Source organism: Miniopterus schreibersii (assembly GCF_964146895.1).
Source record: "Miniopterus schreibersii genome assembly, chromosome: 22".
In the NCBI taxonomy this organism is placed as follows: domain Eukaryota; kingdom Metazoa; phylum Chordata; class Mammalia; order Chiroptera; family Miniopteridae; genus Miniopterus; species Miniopterus schreibersii.
Window position 1 is genome coordinate 2675934 of NC_138124.1, and position 26959 is coordinate 2702892.

A 26959-nucleotide genomic window follows, 5' to 3' on the forward strand; every position below is an offset into this window, starting at 1 on the left:
CGCCGCCGCGGCCTGCGCCTTTAAGAGGGGACCATGGCCGGCGCGCGCCCGCGGCCGGGGAGGCGGCTCGTCCCGCTCGCGCGCGGGGGCGCGGGGCCCGCCGAGTCCCGGCGCCCGCTGCGCCCCGCCCCGCCCGCGTCGCCCGGCCGGCTCGGCTGCGATGGCGCCGCGCCCGTGCCCGTGCCCGTGCCCGTGCCCGTCCTCGTCGTGGCCGGCGCCGCCGCCGCCGCACATCCTCCGGCTTAGCTCGCCATTGCAACAGGCGCCCCTCACGTCACTCACGGCGCGTTATGAAGCGGGCGGGCGGGCGGCGAGGCGGCCTGGCCCCTCTCGGGATCCGTCCGCGCCCTCCGATTGGTGCAAAAGTGAATGGGGGGCGGTTCACGTGGCCAAAGTTTCACCAAAAAAAAAAAAAAAAAATCAAAAAAAAAAAAATCCTCCTCCCAGCGCGCGCGCGCGGTTCTCCACCCGCGCGGTCTGCGGCGCGCTCGCCGGGCGCAGGGGGCGTGGGGCCGGGCCCGGCGCCCGCGGGGACCCGGGACCCGGGAGCCGGCGGGCGAGCGGCCCGTTATCCGCCCGGCGGCCACGCCCCCGCCGGCGCGCGCTCGGGCTCCCCCCGGCGCCCCGATCTCGCCCGCCGCTTGGCCAACGCGGGGAGGGATTTTTGAAGACGGGGCGGCTTCTTGGTCCCCAGACTCTCCCGATCGGCGAGCTCGCGCTGCAGAGACTGTCCTCGGATCCACCCGCCGTCCCCGCCCTGCGCCCCCGCCGCCCCTTCCCCGCGCCGCCGGGTCCACACTGTGCCTTTGTTCCCGCCGCCCTGTGGGCAGGACGCGCGGTCGGGAGTCCGCAGCCCGGCGGGTCTGAGACGCGCGCGCTCCGGGAGCGAACCGTGAATCCGCTACATTGTTGCCCGTCGCTCGTTTCTAAGCTTTAAAAGCAGCGAGCGAGCGAGCGGAACGCCCGGGCCCCTGCCCCGCGAAGCGCGACTCAGTTACATTCTGTGCGGGGAGGAGAGTCGTCAGGGCTCGAACCTGAGCCTCTCTCAACCTTGGAACACGGGTCATCCTTAAATAAATGCAACGTGCGTTTCTAAGGATAGGTTTTGGATTTTACATTTTATACATTTCTTCTTAAAAGAAGGAAAAAAGACACAACTGAGCCAAGACAACCAACGCTGAGAAAGTTCCCATAGGACAAATGTCTGTAGAAAGTAAATACAAGGTGGCGCAGAAGGAGGTAAAACACAGACTTTATTCTCGTATTATTGTTGAATTCTCGTCTTATTTTCCATGCAAAAAAAAACAGTCTACTTTTTTGCCCCTCCCTGCATTCGTCTTGTTACTTAGTTGCCCATATATTGGCGGCTTTCCAGTGAAACGTTTGGAGAGCAGAAGTATCTTCCCCTGGCCTGACAGGCTCCCTTCATTCATTTAACCCGGTGAACCCCAAGCTTGGGGGAATCCTTGGATCCTTCTTCACATTCACAGGACCGCAGGATTGAAATGTGACACAATGTAAAGTGCTGGGCTGTGGACGATACGCTGTTTCTGTGCTTACATGGTGTCGCTCTCTTATTTATTCTTTGGGTCGTGCCACTTTCTTTGGCACTTGCGATTAACGTCAAAAATAGCTCAGCACCCACCTTCCCGCAGACACCCTCCCTAAGAGGTGACCCACGTCTAAAATTATTCCCTATGCAGCGATACAGGATTCCAGCCGTGGCCACGGGGAAAAGGACAGAACACACAGCCATGAATTACAGGGTCAAAAAACCGTCCACGTGGGTTTTTAAGTAAGACCGTAAGCCACAAATCCCGACTAGTCACCGGATCCCCCAAATTCAGCAACGCCCCTGTAGTTTGCGACGGTTTCCATACATCTGACCAGGCGCAGACGTTGCGTCCTGTGACATGTTGAGTGATTTCAGTGTTCTAACCTGCTTTCAGCTTCTCCATATTTCTTCTTCTAGGCTAAAACCTAATGAAAAGTGCGTAAATGTGGGGTGGGGATTAACATTTTGAGGATGCTAAATTGGCTTGGCCTCTTCAGTTCCCCGGTTTCTAGCTGCCCCTCAGTTCTGGGGTCAACGGCCTCGCCTGCCTCACCTGCAGACCCAGGGGCAGGGGTTTTTTTTGTTATAAGGAGAGGATACCCATTTTCCCATAAAGGCTGAGCCCGAAGGTTGTGAGCGCCCAGGACAAAGAATATGACATAGGTGAAGTCCTCCCAGGAAAAGCAGATTACTGCCAGGCCCGGGGAGGGTGAGAGGGCAAGAAGGAAACTGGGGGCCTAGAACAGGGGCCGGGGGCCCCCAGGAGCCTTCACACTGGGGCAAGGCAAGTGGAGCCTGGGGAGAGGGGGCAACTCCAGCGCAGCTGGATGGTCCAGTTAGGGCAGATCTCCTGCTGAGGGTTGCAAAAGAGTCCCAGCAAGGGCCTCTGAAAAGGCCAGGATCAGGAGGCAGAGCTGTCCTGGGTGGGGATAGCATAGCCTGGAACCAAGGAACAAACAGAGGCCCAAAGGAGTCGATAAACCCAGTATGGAGACTGGCCCCACCAGCCCCTGCACAGCCAGTACTGCCCAGGATCCCGGAAGGATGCCCCACTCCCCACCCTGCCCCAATGCACAGGGTCCTGGGCTGGATCAGGGGCTCAGAGCCTGGCTTTCCCGCCTGCCTGCCACGCTGAGGATGTCCCATCAGGACAAGCTGGTCCCCACTCAGATGCATTTCCTCATCTCCGACTGGGTGTTTCCACTACATCACAAAGTTCCTCCTCCATGACTCCAGGCTGACGTTGAGACACTGCTTCAAAAACACATCATCTGACTTCCCGTCCGTGTTCGTGTCTGGCGTCTCCAGGACGTGTCATTGAAACGCATCTCTAGCGACATTACTGAGCATCCCCTCACCAGCCGCAATCTGTGGCTGCTACCCTGGGCGCCCGTTACAGGTCTGGCCTTTCATATAATATGCAGCAATTTCTTGGACGCCCTTAGTAAATGCCTCAATTGTTTGCTGGCGGCAAACAGGGAACAAACCCACAGAGTTCCCTGTAAGGGCTTCTTTGAAGATGATGCTCCCGGATTCCCACCTCAAATGGAGGGGGGTGGGGGAGAGGGGGGGTGCTGCAAAAAGTGGAAATAATTTTTAAGAACATGACCTCTTTTCAGAAACAGCAAATGCAGAGCCCTGGCCGGGCAGCTCAGTTGGTTAGAGCATAGTCCTGATAACGCCAAGGATGTGGGTTTGATCCCCGGTCAGGGCACATACAAGAATCAACCGATGTTGCGCAGATACTTGGAGCAACAAATCGATGTTTCTCTCTCCCTCTTTCTCGCTCTAAAATGAATAATTAAAAAACACACACACCATGCCCGGCTGGGCGTGGCTCAGCGGTTGAGCGTCGACCTAGGATCCAGGCGATCAGGGTTCGATTCCCGGTCAGGGCACATGCCCGGGTTGCGGGCTCGATCAATGACTCTCTCATCATTGATGTTTCTCTCTCTCTCTCTCTCTCCCTCTCCTTTCCTCTCTCTGAAATCAATAAAGATATATTAAAAACACACACACACACACAAAACACACATACACACACATACCAGAATGCTAATGAGTTATAATAAACCATCCTTTCTGAATGCTCTGTTCATGACCTTTGAAAAGAAAATCCATAATGACTATTTTACTAATATTACCACGTAACCTCTATTAACCCCCCAAAACCTTGCTTTATTAGCCACGCTGCTATTTAAAGTCTTCCTTCGATAATAATTTTGCTTGATATTTCCAGCCCAACGCAGGAAAGGGCAAGTGATCATGGCTTACGCTTAGGCCCCAGACGCTAGCGGATCTGACAGTGGTTGTTCTAGAATGTCCTTCCTGGTTCCTTGGTCTGCTTCCCAGCTCTGTCCATTCTTTCTGTCCAACGTTGATTTGGTGTGTGTGAGAGAGAGAAGACATTGAGCCCTGAAGGGTGCAGGGTTCGATTCCGGGTCAAGGGCATGTACCTGGGTTGCAGGTTCTGTCCTGCCCAGGTTGGGGTGTGTGTGGGTGGGAGGCAACCAATCAATGTGTCTCTCTCACATCAATATCTCTCTCTCTCTCTCTCTTTCTCTCTCCCTCCATCCCTTCCTCTCTCTCTAAAAAAAAAAAAAAAATCAGTGGAAAATATCCTTGGGTCAAGATTAACGAAAAAAAGAGAGGGAGAGAGAAGAAATTGAGCTCTGCTCCTTGAGCTGGCCGCGAGGGATGTAATCTCACCAACCAGAAAATGCTGGTCGCCGCCAGCACAGGACTATCAGGAGACAGCCTGGGTGTCCTCCGGGAGATAACCTCCCTGCGGAGGCCAGGGACAGCCAGCTTCTAGTCTAAGACTCAATCCCTGTGTAGTAAGTAGACCAGTTCGCCTTTCCCTCCCTTTGCCAAGAAATGCCATTAATCGTCCGAGCGGTGCCAGGGTTCCCACAGCTGAAGAGTTTGCACAAAGACAACCCTTCCATTCCACAGGAGGGAATTGGAGGACCCCCCCCCCCCCGCTCCCACCTCGGAGCCCAGGGCTGGTCAGCTGGTCAGCAGCCTGGGTACCACCTGAGGGCTACACACCGCAGTGGTCAGGCCTGGGTGCCTCCTGGAAACACTCCAGGCGTAAACTCAGACTCTCTTTGTTTGACTGGAGGCCTCGTGAAGCAGAAAATTGCCCGGGGGAAAATAATTTAAGCCGCAGAAGAAGGCTTAGGCTACGAATTAGGACAGCAGAAATTCAGGAGGGAGAACACAAGAGGCAAACATTGACGCCGTACCCTGCTCAGTGAGCCCCCTTTGTGGATCTTTTGCACACCCTGATGTTCTGCTATCATGCCCATGTTGTGTCATAAATGCTACTTTAGCCCGGCCGGTGTGCTCAGTGGTTGAGCATCGACCCATGAACCAAGAGGTCGCTGGTTCGATTCCCGGTCAGGGCACATGCCCAGGTTTTGGGCCCAATCCCCAGTAGGGGGCGAGCAAGAGGCAGCCAATGGATGTTTCTCTCTCTCTCTTCCTCTCTCTAAAAATCCATAAAAACATATTTAGAAAACAAAACAAACCCCCAAAACACCCTCTCTCTCCCCTCTCCCCCCCCCCCCCGCCCCCTGCCCACACGCACACACTCATTCAAGGAACCAACTGTTTTCATTTTTGCCCACAAACACATCGACTCGCGCTGCTCGATTTTGTGTAAACCTTGGACTAAAGACGCTGCCATCTCTGCGACAAACTCGTGAACAACAGTCACCATGTGCAACTAAATGCCTTCCTGAATCAGAGTTTCCTTAACCCTCTAGAAGCCGGAGGGAGGGAGGAAGCTCTGCGCTTGTCCGCGAGGCGACTGGGCAGATAGTCTGTCCGTGGAGCAGGGTGCGGGCCCATGACGCAGGCCTTCTGGAGTCTCGGAGGAAAAGCATGTGCTCTAGAAAGGTTGGGGCATCCGCACCTTCCCTCCTACCTCCCCGACAGCTGCAGGCTTGTCGCCTGCGACGCGGAGAGGGAGCCACCCTGCGAGCTGAAGCGCTGGCCACGCTCCCGCTTCCTCCGGCGGCTCTGGCAGCCGTCGGCGACTCCAAACGGATCTGGAAGCAGCGCCGCCTTTCCTTGGGAGTTGATCGAGCGTGCCTCCTGCTTCTGTTAGCCAGCGGGGCTTTGCGAGGAGCTGAAACAGTCCCCCGACGCTGGCGAGAGGTCAACATTCTCATTAGCGCGCGAAGTGGACGGACGTTTCCAAGCAAACCCTCCTGGCCCGGCGCGCGCGGCCTGGGTTGTCGACTCCGGGCCTCTTTCGGAGAGCAATGGTGCTTTAAATTTATCAGAGGATCTTGGGGAACATTCAAAGGCAATTTGTGGGGATGGGGCCTATCGCCCCGAACCCAACTCCTTGGCTTCCCTCCATTGGGGAAAATGCCCTGGGTTCTGTGGTTTGAAGACGATCCCTCCAGGCGGACTCCAGCGCGGGCACCTGTGCCAGTCCCCCCAGCTCCACGCCCAGGGCAGACATCACTGATCCATGGCAGCACCTCTCTGCCTCGCACACCCTTCCTGACTCTCGGGCCTGCCCGCCGCTTGGGGGCATGTTATTCAACACAGTTATTAAGTGCCAGGCACTGAAATAGGTAACGGTGACGGGCCCACAGAAATAAATGCACCATGTCACCAGCGTCTGCCATCAGAGCAGGGCTGGCCCGGCACCTGTCCTCAGGTGTCCCAGGTGGGCATCCATCCCCTATGCACCCCACACTGCAGGGAAACATCATGAAGATGCCGAGGGCTCCTCTCGGGGACCTGCTTATGAGATTTTCGATGAAGGGGGGCACCCTCTACTACTCTTTCCCGTCTGGGGGTAAAGGAGGGATTTGAGACATCAAGGGCACTTTCCTAAACCTCGCCCCCCCTTGCGTCCCCAGGCACCCTGAGGCTTTAGCAGCCCCCCTCCCATGTGGATGAAGTTTCAGCTGGAATGTGGACTCTATTATCTTTCTGTTGTTGTTGCCCAAGGATATTTTTTCCATTGATTTTTAGAGAGAGTGGAGGGAGGGGAGAGAGAGAATCAATTGGTTGCCTCTGGACCAGGGCCGGGGCTTGAACCTGCATCCCAGGTACGTGCCCTTGACTAGGAATCCAACTCACCACCCTTTGGTGCTCGGGCTGGTGCTCTAACCACTGAGCCACACCGGCCAGGGCTGGAATCTATCGCCGTGATGTTTGCGAGGAAACTTCTACAATATTCAGACGGACCAGGTCCTCAGCATGTGGACCGTGCGCTGTTCCAGCCGGAGCAGGTTGGTTCTGGGGAGCATGCGGGCAGGAGGAGGGGCCCCAGTACCCCTCCTGTCCTCACCTTCTGCCCTTGCCCCTCAGCGGTACCCTGCCCTGGAACGAGGGAGCTCCCGGCTTGTAAATACTCATCTCAGGCAGCTGTTGGTTCTGGCCCCACTCCCAAGGACCCGAGTATTTGCATCTGTCCCATTTCCCTTGGCACTGAGGCCTGTGGCCATCAGGGTGGAGCAGAGCCAGGCTCGGGGGTCCGACCCAGCCAAGAGAGGAGCCACAGTGCCCATGCCAGACAGCCTGCCCTGCTGAGGAGAGGCCGGGACAGCCACCAACACCCTTGGAGCCTGCGTCGGCCCAATGTGAGTCGAGTGGACCTTAGCTGTCCTCCTGGGAAGTGTGACCATTTACTCCCACCCCCGCCCCTAACCCCCAACAGTAGCTAAGGAGCCTTCCTGCTGCCCAGCTGCCTTCTCTGCCCGGCAGGGGAGCTGTGCCAAGGCCCAGCTGTGGGAGCATCTGCAGGTTCCCATGCCATCCACTTGGAAGGGGCTTCGCACAGCCAGGGACCGGCCCGATGAGAGAGCCCAGTTTCCTTCTTGGAAGTTCAGCCAAAGCAGGCCTGTTGGAGCACTTCACTGAGTCCCGGGAGAAAGCCTGTTGCCTGCAGCCCCGGGGGGAGGATGCTCGGTCTCCTGCCGGTTCTGTTCCAGCGGCATCTGGAGAGAGGCCTGGCCTGGAGCCTGCCACTCACAGCGATCACGGGCAGGCCACCCAACCGCCCCGGGCTGCCGTTTTCTCGTTTGTACAATTGGCAACAGGAAATGAACGGAGGGTGAGCAGTTTCCTTGGGGGTTCTCTTGCCTCTGGAGCTTGGTATGGGCTGCAAGGCTGTCACCTAGGTGGGGCTGGCCCCTGGGTGGCTTATTGGCTTCCTTCTGCTGCGAGACCCCAAGTCCCTCAACTGGAGCGGCCGCTCCTCCCATTCCTGGAGCTCAGCCCTGTGACTACCACGTGGAAGTTTCTTGACTAGATGTTGCCTGAATGCTAATTGGGAGGGAGCTAACTTCTTGTTTCCCATGCATGCAATTACATTTCCACAGACTCATGAATCCAGAGAAAATAACTAGCATTTTCTTGAGCACCTACTACGTCCAGGTGATTTGCCTACTTTTTAAAAAATTTTATTTCAGAAAGAGGAAGGGAGAGGGAAGGAGAGAGAAACATCAATGAAGAGGGAGAGTCGTTGATCGGCTGCCTCCCACACGCCCCCTACCAGGGGGGATTGAGCCTGAAACCCGGGCATGTGCCCCGACCAGGGAATCGAACTGGCACCTCCCGGTTCATAGGTCGACGCTCAACCGCTGAGCCACACTGGCCGGGGCTACGTTTTCTTATTTAATCTTCACAGTACTCCTGTGAGGAACTATCCGGCCTATTGCACAACTGAGGAGGTTCAGGATGTCCAGGCCTTGTCAAGATTAGTCAGCACAGAGGAGGGAAGGGCAAGATCTGAACGGGAGCCTGACCCCTGCAATGCCCCCCACATTGCATCAGGTTGCCAGGAGACGGACATCTGGTAGACCGAGTTGTTGCAAATTAGGATCATGGTCTAGCAGAGGGAGTAATGAACTTCTGAGTCCAAAGGAGGTGCCAACGAAAGGGCTGCCGCTTCCATAGGCTACTGGGATGAAGGACCGGGACCAGGGCCTTCCCAGAGAGTGCCTGGAGACTCCTCTGAGACTGTCCTGGGCCCAGCCTCAGGCCGGCCTGGGCAACGGCGAGCGGAGGCCGGGCCCGGGTCTGCTGCCCCTCAGCTGTTGGCCCTGTGGGTGTGGCATTGCAAAACGACACTAGGTTGTTTTGACTTCCTCTTGGGTTCCCAGAAAGTTTCTTTACAGAAGTGAGATATCCTCAGAACTTAAAAAAAACAAAAATGTTACCACGGTAAATCATACATGACACAAAATTTACTATTTCCACCATTTCACTTTCAGAAGTGGACAGTTTCATGGCATTAATTCACGCTGTGCAACCTTCCAATGCTGCCCGATAGTCACCACCATCTGCCCCCAGAACCCCCAAACTGAAACACTAATGAGCTCTTCCCCCCCTCCAGGCCCCCCATTTTCTTTATGCATTTGCCCACTTTAGGTGCCTCATATAAGTGGTCTCATACACTGTCTTTTGGTGACTGGCTTATTTCATTTAGCATAAGGTCCTCAGGTTCATCCACATTGTAGCATGTCTCAGAATTTTTATTTATTTTTTATTAAATATGTCTTCATCGATTTCAGAGAGAGGGAGACAGGGGGAGAGCGAGAGAGAAACATCAATGATGAGAGTCACTGCCACCTGCATGCCCCCTGCTTGGGATTGAGCCCGAAACCTGGGCATGTGCCCCGACCAGGAATTGAACTGTGACCTCCTGGGTCCTAGGTCAACCGCTGAGCCATGCTGGCCGGGCTTAACATCTTCTTTAGAGAAAAATATAAAGAAACAGTTGGTCCAAGAGCAGGTGCATTGGGAGGAGGGCAGTGCAGCTCCAGTGCCGTGGTGGGAGCTCAGTTACGGGAAGGTGTCCGCCCTTGTCCGGCCCCTTGTCACCTGGTTGAGCACCACCCACGTACCAGGAGGTTGCCGGTTCGATTCCCGGTCAGGGCACATGCCTGGGTTGCGGGCTCGATCCCCAGTAGGGGGGGTGCAGGAGGCAGCCGATCCATGTTTCTCTCCCATCAATGTTTCTATCCCTCCCCCTCTCCTTTCCTTTCTCTGAAATCATTAAGAAAACAGGAGGTGTCCACCCCTGGTCGGTTCAGTGGCCTCCACATTGGCCCCTCAAGATGCTCAGGACAAATGAGAGGAAGGAGCCTCCGGCCAGGCCTCTGCTGACTTGCTCTGCCTTTGAAATAAGAGCAGCTGGGATTCTGCCACAATCGTCTCCATCCCTCACCGAGGAGTCTGGACTCTGGTCCCACGCAGCTGGACTAGTGCTGCCCTTTGGTTTCATGGGACAGTTTGTTGAATGGATGTGACAACGTGAAATCGTGACAGATGACCCCCTCCACCATGAGATTTCTAACTTCTCAGAGAAGAGAAACTATGGCAAAGAACTCGACCTTTTGGTTTCGTTTTTCCAAGAAAGGGGCTGCCTGGGGGAAGTGGGCAAACCCTGGCCAGACGAGCTGGTCTCGGGCAGGAGCCTGGGCCTGTGCCTGGGAACCTGCAAGGGTCTCCGTTGGGAGGTTTCCAATCTCCGCTGGGATCTGCCTTTTCAGGCCGTCTGCACCGGGTGCCCTGTCCTGGAGCAGCATTTTAAAAAGCTGGTGTGGTTCAGGCTTTTACAAAAAAAAATCAAAACAAAACAAACACCCACCCCACCGAGGCGAACAACAAGATTTTTTCCCAGGCTTGGGAGCCAGCGAGCGCGGAGGCCACGTTGCCCCTGGTGACGACACATTTTGGGTTGGCTGCTCCGCTGGGCCTTTGTTTCCCCTGTGCTCGGTGGGGGTGGGAGAAGGTCAAGGTCATTTCCTGCTGCACATTCTGGGAGGCCAGACCCCCCCCCCCCCCCCGGGGGCTTCTGTCTTGCTGTTTAGTCCCCTGGCCAGCCTCACAGCAGGGAAAAAAGGCATCTGAGTTGGGGGGTTCCCAGGGCCTCTTGCCTGGCAACAGAGAATCTGACGGCCAATGAAGGCGGTTGCTGACCCCCCCCCCCGGGGATCTGTCAGACCCCCGCAGCTGTGAGCTCTTGCCCAGGCCCCCAAGTCTGCCCAGCCCCACCTCTGCAACCTCAAGGACCTGCCATCCTTCCCCCCTTTCCTAGAAACTTCCATCCATCTGTCCATTCCTGAGCAGTCAAGAGCAGCTGAAGGAAAGGAGGGCAGACCCCAGGGCAGGGGTCAAGGGCAGGCGGAAGGCCTGTGCCTGCTCCAAGTTCATTCGGCCGAGGAGGCAGTGGTTGGCTGTCAGCCCTCGTGAGGGCCTGGCTGCCGTTGTAACCCGTGACTTGCGTCTCCACCCATCCATCAGGCTCCGAAACATGGAGCAAACGCAGCCCTGGAGCTCCGCTGGTGACAATGGCCAGCTCTCAGCCCCCAGCGCCTTCCTCGGGCTCGTTTGGGCTTCTGCCCGCCCCAGCGGCGTGGGTATCAGTGTTTACCTACTTCCACACTCAGCCACAAGGGTTCCTTCTTTCTCGGATGTGATCATACTTGGGAATGCTCCTTAAAGTAAACTCATCAAGCCCACAAGCTCTTCTCAGAGGGCCAGGAGCCCGGGGACATCCATTTCCCCCTGGTCCTGGCCAGGCAGGCAGGCAGGCAGGCAGGAGGGCAGGGGCGCCCCCTGGCCGCGGGTGCGGGAACTGCTCCCGAGAGCCTGGTAAAATTGGGGGGTGGCTGTCAGGAAAGGGGGTGGAGAGGCCAGCATCAGCTCCCTTCCTCCCCTGGACTCCAGGGCGGGAGAGGAGCTCTTGTGTTTTTGGAACCAGCATGTCTTTCTGGCCAAGCCCCCAGCGCCGGCCACCGCGGTTGGCAGAGTCCTTTCTCCGCTGTGGGGGAGGCAGGACCTAGCCCCAGGCCTTAACCAAGGTTGTCACCATCTCTGTCTGGGCCAATGAGGGCTGGGGGACTGGCTTTTTGAGAGGGGGCCGCATTGAGGAGAGCCACGTTTTCTGGGGTGCTGAGGAAGCCTCTGCAACCCAACTTTCACACGCCCCAGCTCAGGGTCCACCCTCGTGTCTCCCTTTAATACGTAGGTCCCCCAGCCTGGCCCCTGATCTTCATTCAGTCCCTTCCTGAGGGCCAGGGGGGATGAAGAGGGACATGTCCCGTCTGATTCTGTCCACGGCCAGCCCTGCTTTGAGCAACTGGAATTCCTCCTTGTTGCCTGGGGAACAGGGCTCCTCAGCTCCGGCCCCTGCGACAGGGACAGCTGTGTGCAGGAGCTGAAGAGAGCATGCCCACGGCCACCCCTCTGTGTCCGGTCTCCTCCCTGGATTGAGCAGAAGGGGACAGTCGGACAGACGGGCTCTCCCACCAGTGCTGCATTGTGCCAACATGAGGAGGTGTGTGCCCCTGAGTGTGAGTGACATGGCCTGGAAGAGTGACAGCGCTGGTGATGGCCCTGATGACACAGGAACAGAATCACTTGCGTTCCCCCTGGGTACCCTTCTGGGCAGGGGTGAGGGTGGATAGGACGGGGGGCAGGGAGGGAGTCCTGGCCCTGGATTGGGGGCTGGGCTGGTGCTGTGACATGCATGGTCACTCTTGGTCTCACACTGATCCTACGGGGCAAGGATTGTCGTTGTCACGTCACGGAGACAAACCAGAACCAGAGGAGGGGTCCCCTGCTCAGCGTCGAGGGTTTTATTTTTATTTGTTTTTATCTGAGGGTTGAAACTTGCAGGACATCCAGGCTGACTTTTGGGTGACTAGGATGCAGCCAGCCCTAGACCCCTTTGGGTGGCCCAGGGGACATAACCACCGTCACAGGCCACTCGATGACGAAGCTGGCTCCTAAGGAACGCACCCTTGGCGATTCCGTCGCCGTGTGAACGTCACGGACGGCACTTATACACAGCTACGTGGTAGAGCCCGCTGCACGCCGAGCTGTGTGGCCTAGCCTGTGGCTCCTGGGCTACCAGCCTGTGCAGCATGGGGCTGTAAATACCGTAGACCAAGGTACATCCTTCCTGGGGTGCAGGGGAGAAGTCCCTCCCAGCCTGGCTCTGCTTCATAATGAGCCTCTTTACAACCCAAGCAGTGCAGAGAGGAAGGTAGAAAGTGAAAACGAAGGGCCTGCTCCCCTGCACCAGCCCCCAGCTGGCCTCCCCAGGGGCACCGACGTCTGCCAGACCCTCGGGCATCTTTCGGGGTATCTCCCGGTGCGTGCACGCCCAGCCAGCCACGCAGTGTGTTTCACAGAGACCGAAACTCTATACACACGGCAACGAAAAGCCGCTTTTTAGAGAAACGACGTGTTTTGCTTGGGGCAGGGGAAGGACAGGACCCGGTTTGCACTTGGGGGGGTTAGCTGGGCCACTGCGGGTGCTGGGATGAGGCGAGCAGGGGCCAGCAAGGCCCTGCGGAGGCGGTGAAGCAGGCAGGAGGCACAGGAGGCCTCAGTGCCCAGGCCAGTAAAAGGAAGTGGGGACACTGACCGATTGGCTGTTTCTGTACCTACCCCCCCCCCAAACTGCCACGGGGCAGCCAGGGCAGGGGGTGGGTCCGGGTGAGAGGAGCCTGGCCGTTTCCCCCAGCACTCTACAGGCGAGACCATGACTTCACTCTGAGAGTCTGTTTATCTTCAGATAAAAGGACTCCCCTTGGCCCGCGCACCCCAGTGCATCTCGAGTTCGATTTTCATAATTTAATTTTGGAAGGGAAACGGGCGGGATCGCACGTTCCCGCTCCCGCTCTGGGTGAAGCAGCCTCGGACGGCTGCTCCGGGAAGCCGCGTGGATACGCACGCGTGTCCGTGTCCGTGCGTGTGCACACGACTTATAAAAACTCTCGCTGCTGCGCCCACAGATCCCCCCCATCGACAATGTCGCCTTTGCCGCCCTGCTGTACGTGTGTGCAGCCAACGTTTAGCAAACACGTAATTTGCTATAAGCCCCATAGGATGTAATTTCACAACCAGGGGCCTAGCTGCTGCGAAATTCCTTAATTTGTTAAAGTGATAAACAAGATTATGACTTGCAAACAAACAGGGCCTGTGCTCGGCTGTGCCCGAGTTTATTTCACCGAAGCTGTAAACACAAGGCCCTTTCTCACGTCCTGCCGATCGAGTGTCTCCTTCCTTTTGTCGGCAGGAGAAGGTAAAGGCCGAGCCGGGGCCGGGCCAGCTCTTGGCTTTCCGGCGGCGTCACTTAAAGAAACTCATTCATTCCCCAGATCGGGCAACGCTCCTCGCCGAGGGTCCTTCTCGGGGTTTCTCACACAGAGACTTTCCCCCCCGAGCGAGGGGGGAGACACATGATCGCAGCTTCCCCAAGCTGGGCCCCAGGCCCGGGGGACTCGGGAGCTTGTGAAATGTGCTGAGAACCCGGGGGGCCACCAGGGGAAGGGGCAGGGGTCACGGCCCTCCTCCCGCTCTGCCCCGAACTGCTCCCCAACTGAGAGCCGCTAGTGTAATTCCATCCCAGACCTGGGGAGGAAAATGGGCCGGCCTTGGATGCTGGGAAGGCCCAGCCCCCCCTTCCTTTGTGCCCTGGCCCAGAACAGGGCCCCCTCCCTTGCTCCTGGAAGTGGAGAGAGGAGGCAGGGGGAGCCGCTCTCCTCCAGACCCCACCACCTTCCCCTGGGCTGTCAAACCAGCAATGGGGGTGGGGGTGTCCAGGTAACTGCTCTGGAAAACCAGGGAATCCTGAAACCACGGGCCAGGGCGGGGGCTTCTCCGCATTTCTTAGCAGCAGCTGGTTCGTGGGAGAACCCACCCAGTTCCTCTTTTTGTCCTCGGAGGGCTGCAGGCCGCAGGCGGAGGGGTCAGCCCTCTGGCCTGGGCCAGCCAGGTCCAAGCGATGGTCGCTGCCCAGGAGTTACCTTCTCTTGCGTGGGCAGGCCTCCAGCCGGCCCAGCTCCTCGTACGACTGGTAGAAAACGTCAAACTCCCTGGTGCCCCAGCCCCTCCAGACAGCCAGGCACCACTCCATGTTTTCGTTCTCAAAGCCACACACGACTGTGTCCTTGGCCACCACAGCCGCATCCACGAGTGCCCTGCGGAGAGGGGGAGGGGTCTGAGATACCCCACAGGGGTGCCCACGTGGCCGGGGCTGGGCCCCTTGCCTGCCCCTTCTCAGGGGGACAGAGCGTGGCGAAGAGGGGCATCGGTGCATCCCAGCCTAGTCCCACCCATGTGCCTGGATGCTCTGCTTCACCCCCAGTGGTCCAGCCTGTGGGCAGAGGCTTTCTGACATGTAACGAGGGGCCAATGCCCAGGCCAGTGTGGCTCAGCGGTCAGAGCATCGGATCCCACCCTGAAGGGTCTCGCGTTTGATTCCCGGTCAAGGGCACGCACTTGGGTTGAAGGTCTGCTCCCCAGCCTCGGTCCGGGCTGGCAACCAATCGATGCGACTCTCACACTGGTGTTTCTCTCTCTCTCCTCTGTCCCTCCCCCCTCCCTCCTTTCCACTCTCCCTGAAAAGCAATGGGAAAAATATCCTCAGATGAAGATTAACCAAAAAGAAAGACAGGCCAAGGGCATCAGTTCAGGTTCGCAGGGGTTGTCTGCAAGGGGCTGAGTCCTTGGCGGGACCCTGATACCATCAGAGCGCGTAGGTATCTTTCGCGAGGTGTCCCACACCCCACGCTGCCCGGAAAACACCGCGAACTCTGATTCCTGCTCGTCCATGGCCCATGGTGGATTCGGACTTTAACTCAATGCGCTTGCCTCAGGCACGAACCTCTTCCCATCCTCACTCTCAGTGCTTAGGAAACACGGTAATACATCGGGTAGAAAACCTGGCCCGGCCGGGCGGGGCTCAGCGGTGGAGCGTCGGCCTAGGATCCAGGCGATCGAGGTTCGATTCCCAGTCAGGGCACATGCCTGGTTGCGGGCTCGATCAATGACTCTCTCATCATTGATGTTTCTGTCTCTCTCTCTCTCCTTTCCTCTCTCTAAAATCAATAAAGATATTTAAAAAAGAAAAAAAAGAAAACCTGCAACAGGTCCTAACCATATGCACTTTTTTGAGGCTGTCGGTTGTTTTGCACGAGCTCTGCTTGCATAGTTTGCTTCTGGGCCCCCGCCAGGCTGTGCGGCCCACCTCCTCCTTGGCCTGGCTCCTGGTGGGACCCCCCCAACAGGTGGTATGAAGCCCCCCTTGGCACTGTCTGGGCAGGTGGGACACCTGGGTAAGGGCTCTCTTGCTTGGTGGGGAAGACAGGGAGCCACTTCCATCCCCATTTCAATGGCAGCTGTGCTTGGATCCTGGAGACGTACCCCAGGCGGGGCATGTGGTCACCAGGGGCACTGGGTTCCCCAGAAACAGGAGGCTGTGACCAGGGGCAGATGCCTGGTTTAGCTGGCACCTGCTGATCTCCTAGGAGCTGCCTGGAGCGCCTCGCCTCGCCTCGCCGCTCGTCTGCCCTACGGCCACGTTGGTGGATGTCACGTTTATTTGCGGAGGACAGGAGGGCGGGGCCGCGGTGCAGGGACGCGGCTGTGGGTCCTAGCCTCCCCACGCTACAGCCCGGGTCCTAAGGGTTGTCCCTCGGTCTTACCCCCATGGGGTCAGCTCCCTGGCTTTCAGGACGGCGATGACTCGGCCCCGCTGGGCGCCGGAGGCCTTCTCCAGGCTGATTATGATAATATCTCCGCCGCGCCTGCGAAACCAGAACCGAGAAGGGGAAGCGCTTTGTCCAGGGCCGGGCTCTCCAGGGGACGGGGAGCTGGCACGGGCACAGGCCGGGCAACAAATGCGCAGTTTCTGCTAATGGACTGAGTGGCAGAGGGGGCACCGAAGCCGGGCCGACGAGCCCTTTCCCAGAAGGAAACCTGATCGCGCTTGACCGGGGTGCCCTAAGCTCTCCAGCGGGGAGATGAGCTCCGGCGCACCCCTTCCCAGCTTGGCTAAAGAAGTCGCTCCGGATTGCAGAGTAGAGGGACCCGCTCCTGATGGATCGGGACAGCGTCCCGAGCTCCCTTCACTCTGCCCCCAAAGAGCGAGCAGCGGGCGCCCGCAAGCTCGTGCCCCGCTGCTGGGGGACCTACCTGGGGACCCAGATGACGTCCTTCAAGGCGAGGACCTTCACGGCCTGCAGGTGCTGGCTGAAGGCCTCGCCGTCCACGGGGGTCAGCTCATGCTCGGACCTGTCGGAACCGGCCGCGGGTTCGAGCAGCCTGTCCGAGTCCTCGCAGTCGGTGGAGAAGGGCAGGCTGGAAGAGCTTGCCGGGGAACAGGGCAGGCTCGAGGGGGACAGGGGGGCCCGGTGGGGTGGGGAAGAAGAGTAGGACGACATCGAGCAGTAGTCGGTGAGGGAGTCCTGGTGGGTCAGGATCTGCGTGCCCAGCTCCTTGCTGTACATGATGCTCACGTCCGCGATGGAGTCCGCCTCGGGCTCCTTCGTCCTGGCCACGTGGCCGTCCGCTGGCTCCAGGCCCGACGGGTGCACAGGAAACATGTCCCTCAGGGGGTTGGGGTCCCCACAGAAGTAGCGGGCGCAGAGCTGGTACGTGGCCGAGTGGTACATCACCAAGGAGTTGGCCCTGTCGTCCAGGCACCAGACCACTTCCTCGCCCCGGCACTCGGAGCTGCACACGACCGAGGTGACCACGGAAGGCGCCGAGTAGGGCTCCAGCCGCCTGCTGATGTCCAGGGTGGCACAGTCAATGACCAGCAGGCCCGGCCCGTTGCTGTACCAGACCTCGGAGCCGCTGTTGACAACCTCCATGGCCTTCACGGGGTAGGGGTTCTGCCGCGCGTCTTCGTCTGGGATGCTGAACTTGGACCTGTTGGCCGTGTGCGAGCACAGGTAGGAGCAGCTGTCGTCGGGGGCGCCCCGCACCACGGGGAACGCGGCCACGAGCCCGTCAGCCAGGCCCGCCAGCACCAGGTAGGAGTTCTGCGGGGAGGGGAGCAAGGCCGCTAAAGAGGCAGGAGCTGCCAGGCCCCGAAGGAGCCCCTACCCCCCCCCCCCAGGACTCCGGCCTGGCACAGGGAAGGGCGAGTCCCATTCATTCCTGGTTTTCTGCTCCAGGAGACAACACGTACCTGCTAAGCTAATTTAAAAAAAAAAAAAACGGTTTGTTTTTATTCAGAGAGAGGAAGGGAGAGGGGGAGAGAGAGAAACATCAATGAGAGTCACTGATCGGCTGCCTCCTGCAGGCCCCCTGCTGGGGATCGAGCCTGCAACTCGGGCCTGACCGGGAATCGAACCGCGACCTCCTGGTTCATGGGTCGGCGTGCGACCACTGAGCCATGCCGGCCGGGCTCTGCTGAACTTAATTCTTAAAGAAATTGCTTCAGCTCTGGCTGGTGTGGCTCAGTGGTTAGAGAGCCAGCCTGTGCACCAGAGTCTCGGGTTCGATTCCCAGTCAAGGGCGGGTACCCGGGTTGCAAGTTCGATCCCCGCTCCCTCAATAGATGTGTCTCTCTCACATCGATGTTTCTCTCCCTCCCTCTCTCTTTCTCTCCTCCCTTCCACTCTCTCTAAATATCAATGGAAAAAAACATACCCACTTCTTGGGTAAGAATGAAAAATAAATAAAAATAAATAAAAAGAATCTGCTTCTAACTCGACCCTCCCGTGGAAGCACTCCTCGGCTGCCGGGCTGCTGGGCCTACATTCCCATATCTGCTATGAAATGCCCGTGGTCCAGTTAACATTGGCTGTCCTTGGGGTGCCTGCACCCCCACAATGAAGCCCATGCTCTCCTACAGCCACTAGAGGTCACCGCGAAGAGGCCAAAGTCACAGCGGCCAGGCTGAATGCTGGGCCCACCCCAGACCTCCGGGGGCATCTGGACAAAGCTGGGGACAGGGCGCAACTTCTCAGCCCCGCACCCCTGGCGGGGCTGGGCCTGGGGAGGGGAAGGATTCAGAACAAAGCTGGAGCCGGGACAGAGCAGGGATCCAGGCCCCGTGCCAGCGAGGGCGAGCGGCAGAAAGCCCCCTTGTTGGGAGCGGGAGGAACTCTAGGCTGGGCTGTTCCAAGGTAAAGAGCAAACCTGCCTGTAGCTCAAGAGCAAGGTCAATAAGCGCTAAGAACATCTATCGAAATCCATCCTCGGGGTTTTAGGAAAAGCAGCAGCCAAGGCAAACAGGGGCCGCGTCTCTATCTGCGTCCTGGCGGGGGGGGGGGGGGGGAGCGCGCGTGCAAGAATGCAGGGGTCTTGCCACCCGCGGCCTCTGAGGGCAGGTACCCTGGCAGGGAGGCCCCGCACAGAGCCTGCTTTATTCCCCCCGGTCGTGCGGGCGGTGGTGCCCTGGCCCGGGGGCTCTGGCCAGCAGTGGCCTTAAATAACGCTTTGTGTCATGCTCTCCTGCGCTCCGGTGCAGACCGGGGCCCGAGCTGCCCAGCCTCGCCCGCCTGTGGGGCCACAGTCATAAATGACTCTAAGGTTGACTTCAGACTTTTTTTTTTTTTTAGAGAAATGAAGCTGTGGTGGGGTGGAGAGAAGAGCGCATGTATTTCGGGACCCTCGGGGAGTAATAATCAGTTCGTGTTTACCGAGTTGCCGTGGCCTGGAGCTTGGGGTGCGTAACGCCCGGAGATCCTTTTAACAAGTCTCCTTTAACTCCCATTTTACAGATGGGAAAACCGAAATTGGATGACGGCAGCCAATGTGTTTTAACAAAGCAACACCAATAATGACACCTGGCTCGGGTCCTGTGACTGGGGCGCCTTGAGCATGACCCTGGGGGCAGACGAAGGGGGCAAAGCGTTGCCTGGATCTTAAGGTCAAGGCCAGAGGAGCCCGGGAATGTTGCTGAGGGGCCCTCAGAGGTGGGGGACTGGCCTTGACCTTGAGAACTGAACAGGAGAGAGTCTAGGAGAGGTGTGTGCAGCCAGCATTCCTGGTGGGAAGGGCCCCCTTACAGTGTGGTGCTGGGTGGGTTGGGGTGCGAGGGGCCAGTTGTGGAGAGCCCCACTGGTCACGCAGAGGGGCCTGGGTCCGGTCCTGGGGGGCAGCAGGGCTGCCCGGGACCTGGGCTGGGGAGAGCACCACTCGGGATTCATTTGAGAAAGGTAAGGGCTGCCCGTTTTAGGCCGCACTGGACAAAGAAGGACCTAAGTCTGGAATTGAAAGGGTGGGGCCAGGGCCATGGGGAGGCACTGGCCCAGGCTCCTGAGGCCACCCACCACTGTCAGAAGGGGAAAGTCACGCAGGGGACTGCTCCTTTACACGATTTGCATCCGAAAAGCATTTTGCCAAATGCTTTTTGGGGCTGCGATATTTGCATGAGGAACTAAAGCTTTCCACGGAGCCCTTAGTCTTACTGGTCACGTACATTGTCCCAAACATAAAGGGCCCTTGATGATGGTCCAGGTCTCCTGGGTCTCTAAGGCAGATGGTGACCTGGGCTTCATCCAAGAGGGCGTGGCTATCTCCCCACACCCCAAAAGAACCAGGAAGGGGGGTCAAGACACCTGCACACTCACCTTCTCCCCCTGTCCCTCACCTTTTTTAAAACAGGCACCGCCAGGAAGCAGGTGACAACAGCCGGCGTGTCCAAAGCCCGCTGCGGCGAGTTTAAGGGGCACATGCCCTTGAGGCTGTAGATGTAGATCTTCTGGTCCTGGGGAGGCAGAGAAGCTGCGTGAGACCCGGGCTGCGATGGCCTGACACCCTTGGGCCTTAGAGAGCAACGGTATGGAGGCTTTCTGGTTGTGGTTGTTTTAAAACTTCTGCTCTTTGTAGAAACTTTGAAAACAACAGGATCGTCTAAAGAACTTAAACCGCCCATCACCCGTTACCCAGAGAAAACCACCGCTGGGGTTTGAGGCACAGCCTTTCAGTTCCTTTTTTTGGGTGTTTACTCTCACCTGAGGATATTTTTCCATTGATTTTTAGAGAGAGTGGAAGGGAGGGAGAGAGAGACAGAGAAAGAAACATCGATGTGAGAGAGACACAGGAACTGGTTGCCTCCCACATGTGTCCCTACTGGGGCAGGGGATCGAACCCGCAACCCAGGTACGTGCCCTTGGCCGGAATTGAACCCACGACCCCTCAGTGGGCAGGCAGCTGACCACACTGACCACTGAGCCACACCAGCCAGGCCGTGGCCTGTATTTTGAGTGGTGCCATCCAGCTCCTGGTGTTGCCCGCCTTGGCGACAGCCCTGCTCGGGGCTGGTTACCTCGGTGGCCGTCCACAGAGAGCTCTGGACCTTGAGCTGGCAGGTGAGCTTCATGCCCGCACAGCCCATCCTCTGCACTTCCAGCAGGCCCTTCTCCGTGTTCACCACCGTGTAGTTCCTACAAAGGGAAGCGATTGTGTGGTCACCGCCCAGGGCCAGGGCCGCCTCCTCACCCCAGCCTGGCCCGGAGCAACCTCGGAGGAAGAGCAGCAGCTGGGGGCCCTGTCCTTCCCGTGGGGCCCAGGGTGGGATGTGTCCTGTTCTAGAAGACGCAAGGACTGCTCATGGCCTGGGGCAGGGCCGGGCTCTGCCTGAAAATTCAGGCAGAGAAAGATTCCCCCCTCCCCTCTCGTCACTCAGCAACTCACTCCAGTCACTGTCCTCTCTCCTTAGGCCCCAGAATCACTTACCCCCTGGACCATCAAGCTGAAAATAGCTCCCGTCTTAAAACAAAAGCCTCGCCTGACTCCTGCTTTCCAAGCCCCTAGCAGATTCCACCTCTTCTTTGCATCTCTCAATCACAAACCCATAGTGCAGGTGGGGACTCTGATTTCTCTCTCTTTTTAAAAATGTAGAATTTTATTAATTTTTTAGAGAGAGAGGAAGGGAGAGGGAAAGAGAAACATCGATCCACCGCCTCCTGCATGCACCCCAACAGGGGATGGAGCCCGCAACCCGGGCATGTGCCCTGACTGGGAATCGAACCGGCAACCTTTTGGTGCATGGGACCAACTGAGCCATACCGGCCAGGGCAGTTTTCTCTCTTGAGGAGACTGCATGAGGCTTTCAGTCTGCTGTGGTCATCTTGAGTGCCCCCCAATTCCACAGCTGGCCCCGCTCTGACAGTAGCAGGGCCTCAGGACATTACCTGGATTCTTCTTTCCCATCCCAGAACACCACTGTGTACTCCTGGCTCTGGGACGAAAAGAAGGCAGTCTGCTTCCCGCAGGGCAGCTGGTACATGAAGGTCGCGAAGGTCGGGTCCTTCATCTGGCTCACCACCGACACGGCCAGCGGTCTCTGAGGGAGAGAGGCCGCCAGGGCTGTGAGCCGGGTCACTTGGTCACTTACAACCAGAATGATGCCCATTCTGGCCACGAAACCAACGGTCATGAACCAGGGAGGAAGGAGTGGAATCTGCTCATTCAAGGCCCAACTGAAACAAGAGATAGACACGGACAGAAACAGGCCCTCCCAGGCATCTGGGTCATCGCTGTCCATGGCGACCAGGACTCAGGTGAGCAGGTTGGTCTAGACTCTGATATTCCAGCCCCATGCCCAGGAGTGTACAAGCTTGTAAAGAAATCTCCTCGGATCACCAATACATTAAACGAGCACCTTCTAAGTGATCCATGAGTTTTAACCTTGAAACCGCTGGCCTTTCCCAAAAACAACTCGCTTTAAAATGAGAATGTGGCTTCTGTTTCTCACGAGCAAACCTTCCCTTCGTTACGTTACAAAGAGACACCCACGTTCTCTGCTCCGGCATGGGGACTGTATTGCTATCCAGGGGCCAACCTGCTTTGTTTTCATGATGATGTAACACAAAAGTTGGGGGGGGGGAGCGGAAAGAAAGTTCATTTGTCCTGAGAGTGATACACACAGCAAAAATGACCTGAATGTATTAGGGGCAGTAAGTATCTGTTTCTAGAAGAGGTGAGCAGGGAAGAGTTGCCCTGTTTGTTCTAAACCCTCGTGAAGGGCGGGGAGGCAGCCATACATGTGGCTGTGAAGACCTGCAGCCCCCAGCACAGTGGCTGGAGGCCCAGGCCCAGGCCCGGGCCCTGTGCCCGCTACCTTCTCGGGCTTCGTGTCCCAGCACTCCATCATGAGCGCCTGCAGTCGGTGGAACTGCACTTCCTCCGGCTGCCCCAGGATCGGGCGGATGCCCTTGGACAGCTTCTTGGCAATCTGAAGCTGGTGGTGGCCCAGCGCAGGCCGCTGTCCCGACAGCAACTCGTAGAGCACCATTCCGTAGGAGAACATGTCTACCTGGGCAGAGAGACAAGCCAAGTAAGGCGCCCTGCCGGGCCCAGCACCTTCCGCAAGCTGGCCCCGAGATGGAGGGAGAGGGAGGCACTGTTAGACGAGGCAAGCACGGGCCCTGTCCAAAGAGAGGCACTCATCCATCCATCCACCAATCCATCCATCTCCTCCACCTGTCCAAAAATCTGATGAACCACCTGACCATCCATCATTCTGTCCCTTTATCCATCCATCTTCCAGTCCTTCCTTCCTTCCATCCACCTAACTGCCCATTCTTCTGCACATTTATCTATGCATCTCCTTCCTGTCCATCCTTCCATCCTTCTATCCATCCATCCACCATCCATACATTCACCCACCATTTATCATCCATCCATCCATCCATCCATCCACCCATCCATCATCTATCTGTCCATCCATCCATCCATCCATCCATCCATCCATCCATCTACCCATCCACCATTCATCATCCATCCATCCATCCATCCACCCATCCATCATCCATCTGTCCATCCATCCATCTACCCATCCACCATTCATCATCCATCCATCCATCCATCCATCCACCATTCATCATCCATCCATCCATCCACCCACCCATCCATCATCCATCTGTCCATCCATCCATCCACCCATCCACCATTCACCATCCATCCATCCATCCTTCCACCCATCCACCATTCATCATCATTCCATCCATCGATCCACCCATCATCCATGTGTCCATCCATCATCCATCCATCCATCATCCATCTGTCCATCCATCCATCCATCCATTCATCCACCACTCATCATCCATCTGCCCATCCATCCTTCCATCCATCCACCCATCCATCCATCAAACACACACTGAGAGTTGCTGACTGTCAAGCACTGGTTAAGGGCTCCATGGATACCCTGGTCCTTACCCTTGAGTATTAAGACAAGGCAGGAAAACACAGATCCTCATCTCAACATGCTTGGTGCTAGATGAACAGTGCATGCAAATCATAAAGAGGAGACTGTCTCCTAGACCACAACATACCAATTCCTCTAATCTGAGTATCATAAAAAGGCTCAGCAAGGAAAGAGTTACACAGGCATCCATAGGGATCAAGAAATACCACATTAACAGAAGGGCTGAGCTAGACCTGTGAATTTTCACTGTTATAACAGGGTTCCTGTTATAATCTCAGTGTCAAGGTGCCTCGCTGGTGTCACCTGCTCCTGAGCAGCTCTTATTTTTGTCGCTCTGATTTGCCTTTTCTATCTCGGTGAATAGCCACCGGCGCCGACTTAACCCTCACATACTTAGGTGATTCTTGAAGCAATGAGTCACGAACCCATCAGCTTGGGGGGCGGTGGGGAGACACGGGGCTCAAAAGCTGCAGTTGCTCCTGAGCTGGGGGCTGGGCTGGGCCAGGGGACGGCGGGGAGCTGGGCTGGGTACCTTCTCATCATATACGATGCGCGGCCTGATCTCGGGGGCCTGGTAGCCGGGGGTGCCCTCCACGCCCAGGGCGCCCTCGTGAAAGGACTGCCTGGAGATCCCGTAGTCCGACAGCTTGATGTTGACGTGCTCCTTGACGTCCAGCGACCAGACCAGGATGTTGTCCGACTTCAGGTCACAGAAGATAATGTTCTTCTTGTGCAAGTAGGCTAGGCCGCAGGCAATCTGGTAGGCGATCTTCTGGGTGAGCATGTGTCCCAGGGGCATAAAGGAAGAATCTTTGCAAAGAAAAACAACAAAAGATCATTAGCGCCCAGCCGGGCGTGGCTCAGCGGTGGAGCGTCGACCTGGGATCCAGGCGATCGGGGTTCGATTCCTGGTCGGGGAACATGCCCGGGTTGTGGGCTCAATCAATGACTCTCTCATCATTGATGTTTCTATCTCTCTCTCTCCCTCTCCTTTCCTCTCTCTGAAATCAATAAAGATATATTAAAAAAAATAAATAAATAAAAGATCATTAGCGTCCGTGTGGCATGGCTCAGTGGTTGAGCGTCGACCCATGAACCTGGAGGTCACGGTTCGATTCCCGGTCAGGGCACAGGCCCAGGCTTCAGGCTTGATCCCCAGTAGGAGGCGTGCAGGAGGCAGCTGATCAATGATTCTCATCATTGATGTTTCTCTCTCTCCCCCTCTCCCTTCCTCTCTGTGAAATCAATAAACATATATTTAAAAAAAAAAAAAGATCATTAACACAACTGTCCTATTTTCTTACCATCTGTGTCCCAAGTACTTTATATTCCACTGACACAGTCTCCTCATGCCCCATGCTCCTGACAGAAGAGATGGTGAATGACCTACTTAAGCAAAATATTTAGGACAGAAATACCTGCTGTTACCGCTTCACTCGTGGTATCTCAGGCCCGGAACTGGTGTTTTTACTAGAAGAGCCAGGATTCAAAATTCTTAGCTTTCATCTCAGGCTACACTGTCAGACACAAGTTGCAGGTGTAAGAGCTTCATTTTTTTTTTTTTTTTTTAAATATGTCTTTATTGAATTCAGAAAGAGGAACGGAGAGGGAGAGAGAGAAACATCAGTGATGAAGAGAGAGTCACTGATCGGCCGCCTCCTGCAAGGCCCCTGCTGGGGGTCGAGCCCGCAACCCGGGCCTGTGCCCTGACCAGGAATCGAACCGCGATCTCCTGGATATTAGGTTGACTCTCAACGGCTGAGACACGCCTGCTGGGCTATTATTTTTTTTTTATATCTCTTCCATTGAGGGAGAAATAATTGATTTTAACTACCTTTCTTTTTCCTGAGTCAAAAGACTGCTACTGGTCTCCCTCTGTCAGCTCTTTGGAATTTACCCATTTCTCAAAGTAAGTTATTTAAAATTCTTGTTTGTGTTTTGTTAATCCTCAACTGAGAATATTATTTCCATTGCTTTTTAGAGATAGTGGAAGGGAGGGGGGGGGAGAGAGAGAGAGAGAGAGAGAGAAACATCAATGTGAGAGAGACACACTGATTGGTTGCCTCCTGCACACGCCCAGACTGGAGCTGGGGATGGAACCTGCAACCCAGGTACATGTCCTTGACCAGGAATCAAACACAAGACCCTTCATTCCGTTCATGGGCCGATGCTATAACCACTGAGCCACACCGGCTAGGATGCTTTTCATCTCCAACAGCGAGGAGGCCTCGTAAGTGGGGGGCAGCTGTGCCCCGCCCCAGCCAGCCAGGCCAGGCCAGGCCGGGAGGGGTCCCCAGGCCCAGGCTGCCAGCCATGAACCCTGAGCCTCCCAGGGAGCACCCGCCCGCCCCCTGCGGGCACCTTTGGCGTTTTCGGACAGCACGGTGTTGAGGCTGCCCAGTGGGGCGAGCTCCAGGGCGAAGCAGAGGGGGTGGATGCTGATGCCGATCAGGGACACGATGCAGGGGTGCTGCAGGGCGTGTAGCATGCTGGCCTCCTGCCGGAACTCCGAGAAGTTCTTCATGGCGTCCGTGGCCCGCAAGTGCCTCAGCATGGTGTCTGCAGGGGACAGCAGGGCCGTCATTTCAGATGCATCTTATTTATTTATTTATTTTTAAAAAATATATCTTTATTGATTTCAGAGAGAGGCAAGGAGAGGGAGAGAGAGAGACAGAAACATCAATGATGAGAGAGTCATTCATCGAGCCCACAACCCGGGCATGTGCCCTGACCGGGAATCGAACCCCGATCGCCTGGATCCCAGGTCGATGCTCAACCGCTGAGCCACGCCCGGCCGGGCTCATATGCATTTTAGAATCAGTCTGATTTCACACACACACACACACACACACACACACACACACACTTTATGAAACTCTCCCTGACTCTGATATTTGTCAGCAGTTCCTTAGGTTTCCTGTGCAGAAAGTCATATTCTTGTCGCAAAACAACAGTTCTGTCTCCTCCTCTCTGACCCGCTTTCTTTCTATTGCTCTACGATTCTAATTTTTCTACTAAGAGTATCAGTGACTGTTAGGATCATAAAGGTGACCGTGGGAAGCCAGGGGCAGGGGCCAAGGTGACATTCAGCTGGCTGGGAGGGAGGAGGCCTCCAGGCACCCGCACGGGGTGTTAAGCAGGGATGGGTTCCTCTAGGTGGAGGCCATCCTTGAGCCACACACAATGTGCGGGCCTGCGTGTGCCAAGGCAAGAGGGTGTTCCCTCCTTTGTGGGAGCGGGGGGACCCCACTTGGCTTCCCAGTTCCCACCTGGAGAGCCCACCTGCCTTAAGCGGAGACGGCTGAGAGGGTCCCACAGGCTGAGGGGTCTGCCTCAGGTCTGACTATGTGCCCACCACATGCCAGGCCTGTGCTGGATACAAATAGTCAGGAAGCTCATGCTCCTAGGAGCTCACGTCGAGGCAGGAGAGTGATCTCCAAAAACAAACTCCAGGCTCAATCAGCCTG

General features: G+C 56.8%; 1 protein-coding gene across 1 annotated transcript in view; it reads right to left on the reverse strand.

Moving 5' to 3' along the window:
- Nucleotides 1–13521: 13521 nt before the first annotated feature.
- LRRK1 (leucine rich repeat kinase 1) overlaps nt 13522–26959 on the reverse strand; it is a 77187-nt gene continuing 63749 nt past the window's right edge. The window contains exons 25-33 of the mRNA XM_081124719.1: nt 25854–26051; nt 24025–24302; nt 22407–22601; nt 21478–21629; nt 20610–20727; nt 19932–20048; nt 16520–17370; nt 16030–16131; nt 13522–14523 (exon numbers count right to left, since the gene is read on the reverse strand). Of these exons, the coding sequence (XP_080980845.1) occupies nt 14346–14523; nt 16030–16131; nt 16520–17370; nt 19932–20048; nt 20610–20727; nt 21478–21629; nt 22407–22601; nt 24025–24302; nt 25854–26051 (2189 nt within the window). The 3' untranslated portion in view covers nt 13522–14345. The remainder of the gene's footprint in view (nt 14524–16029; nt 16132–16519; nt 17371–19931; nt 20049–20609; nt 20728–21477; nt 21630–22406; nt 22602–24024; nt 24303–25853; nt 26052–26959) is intronic.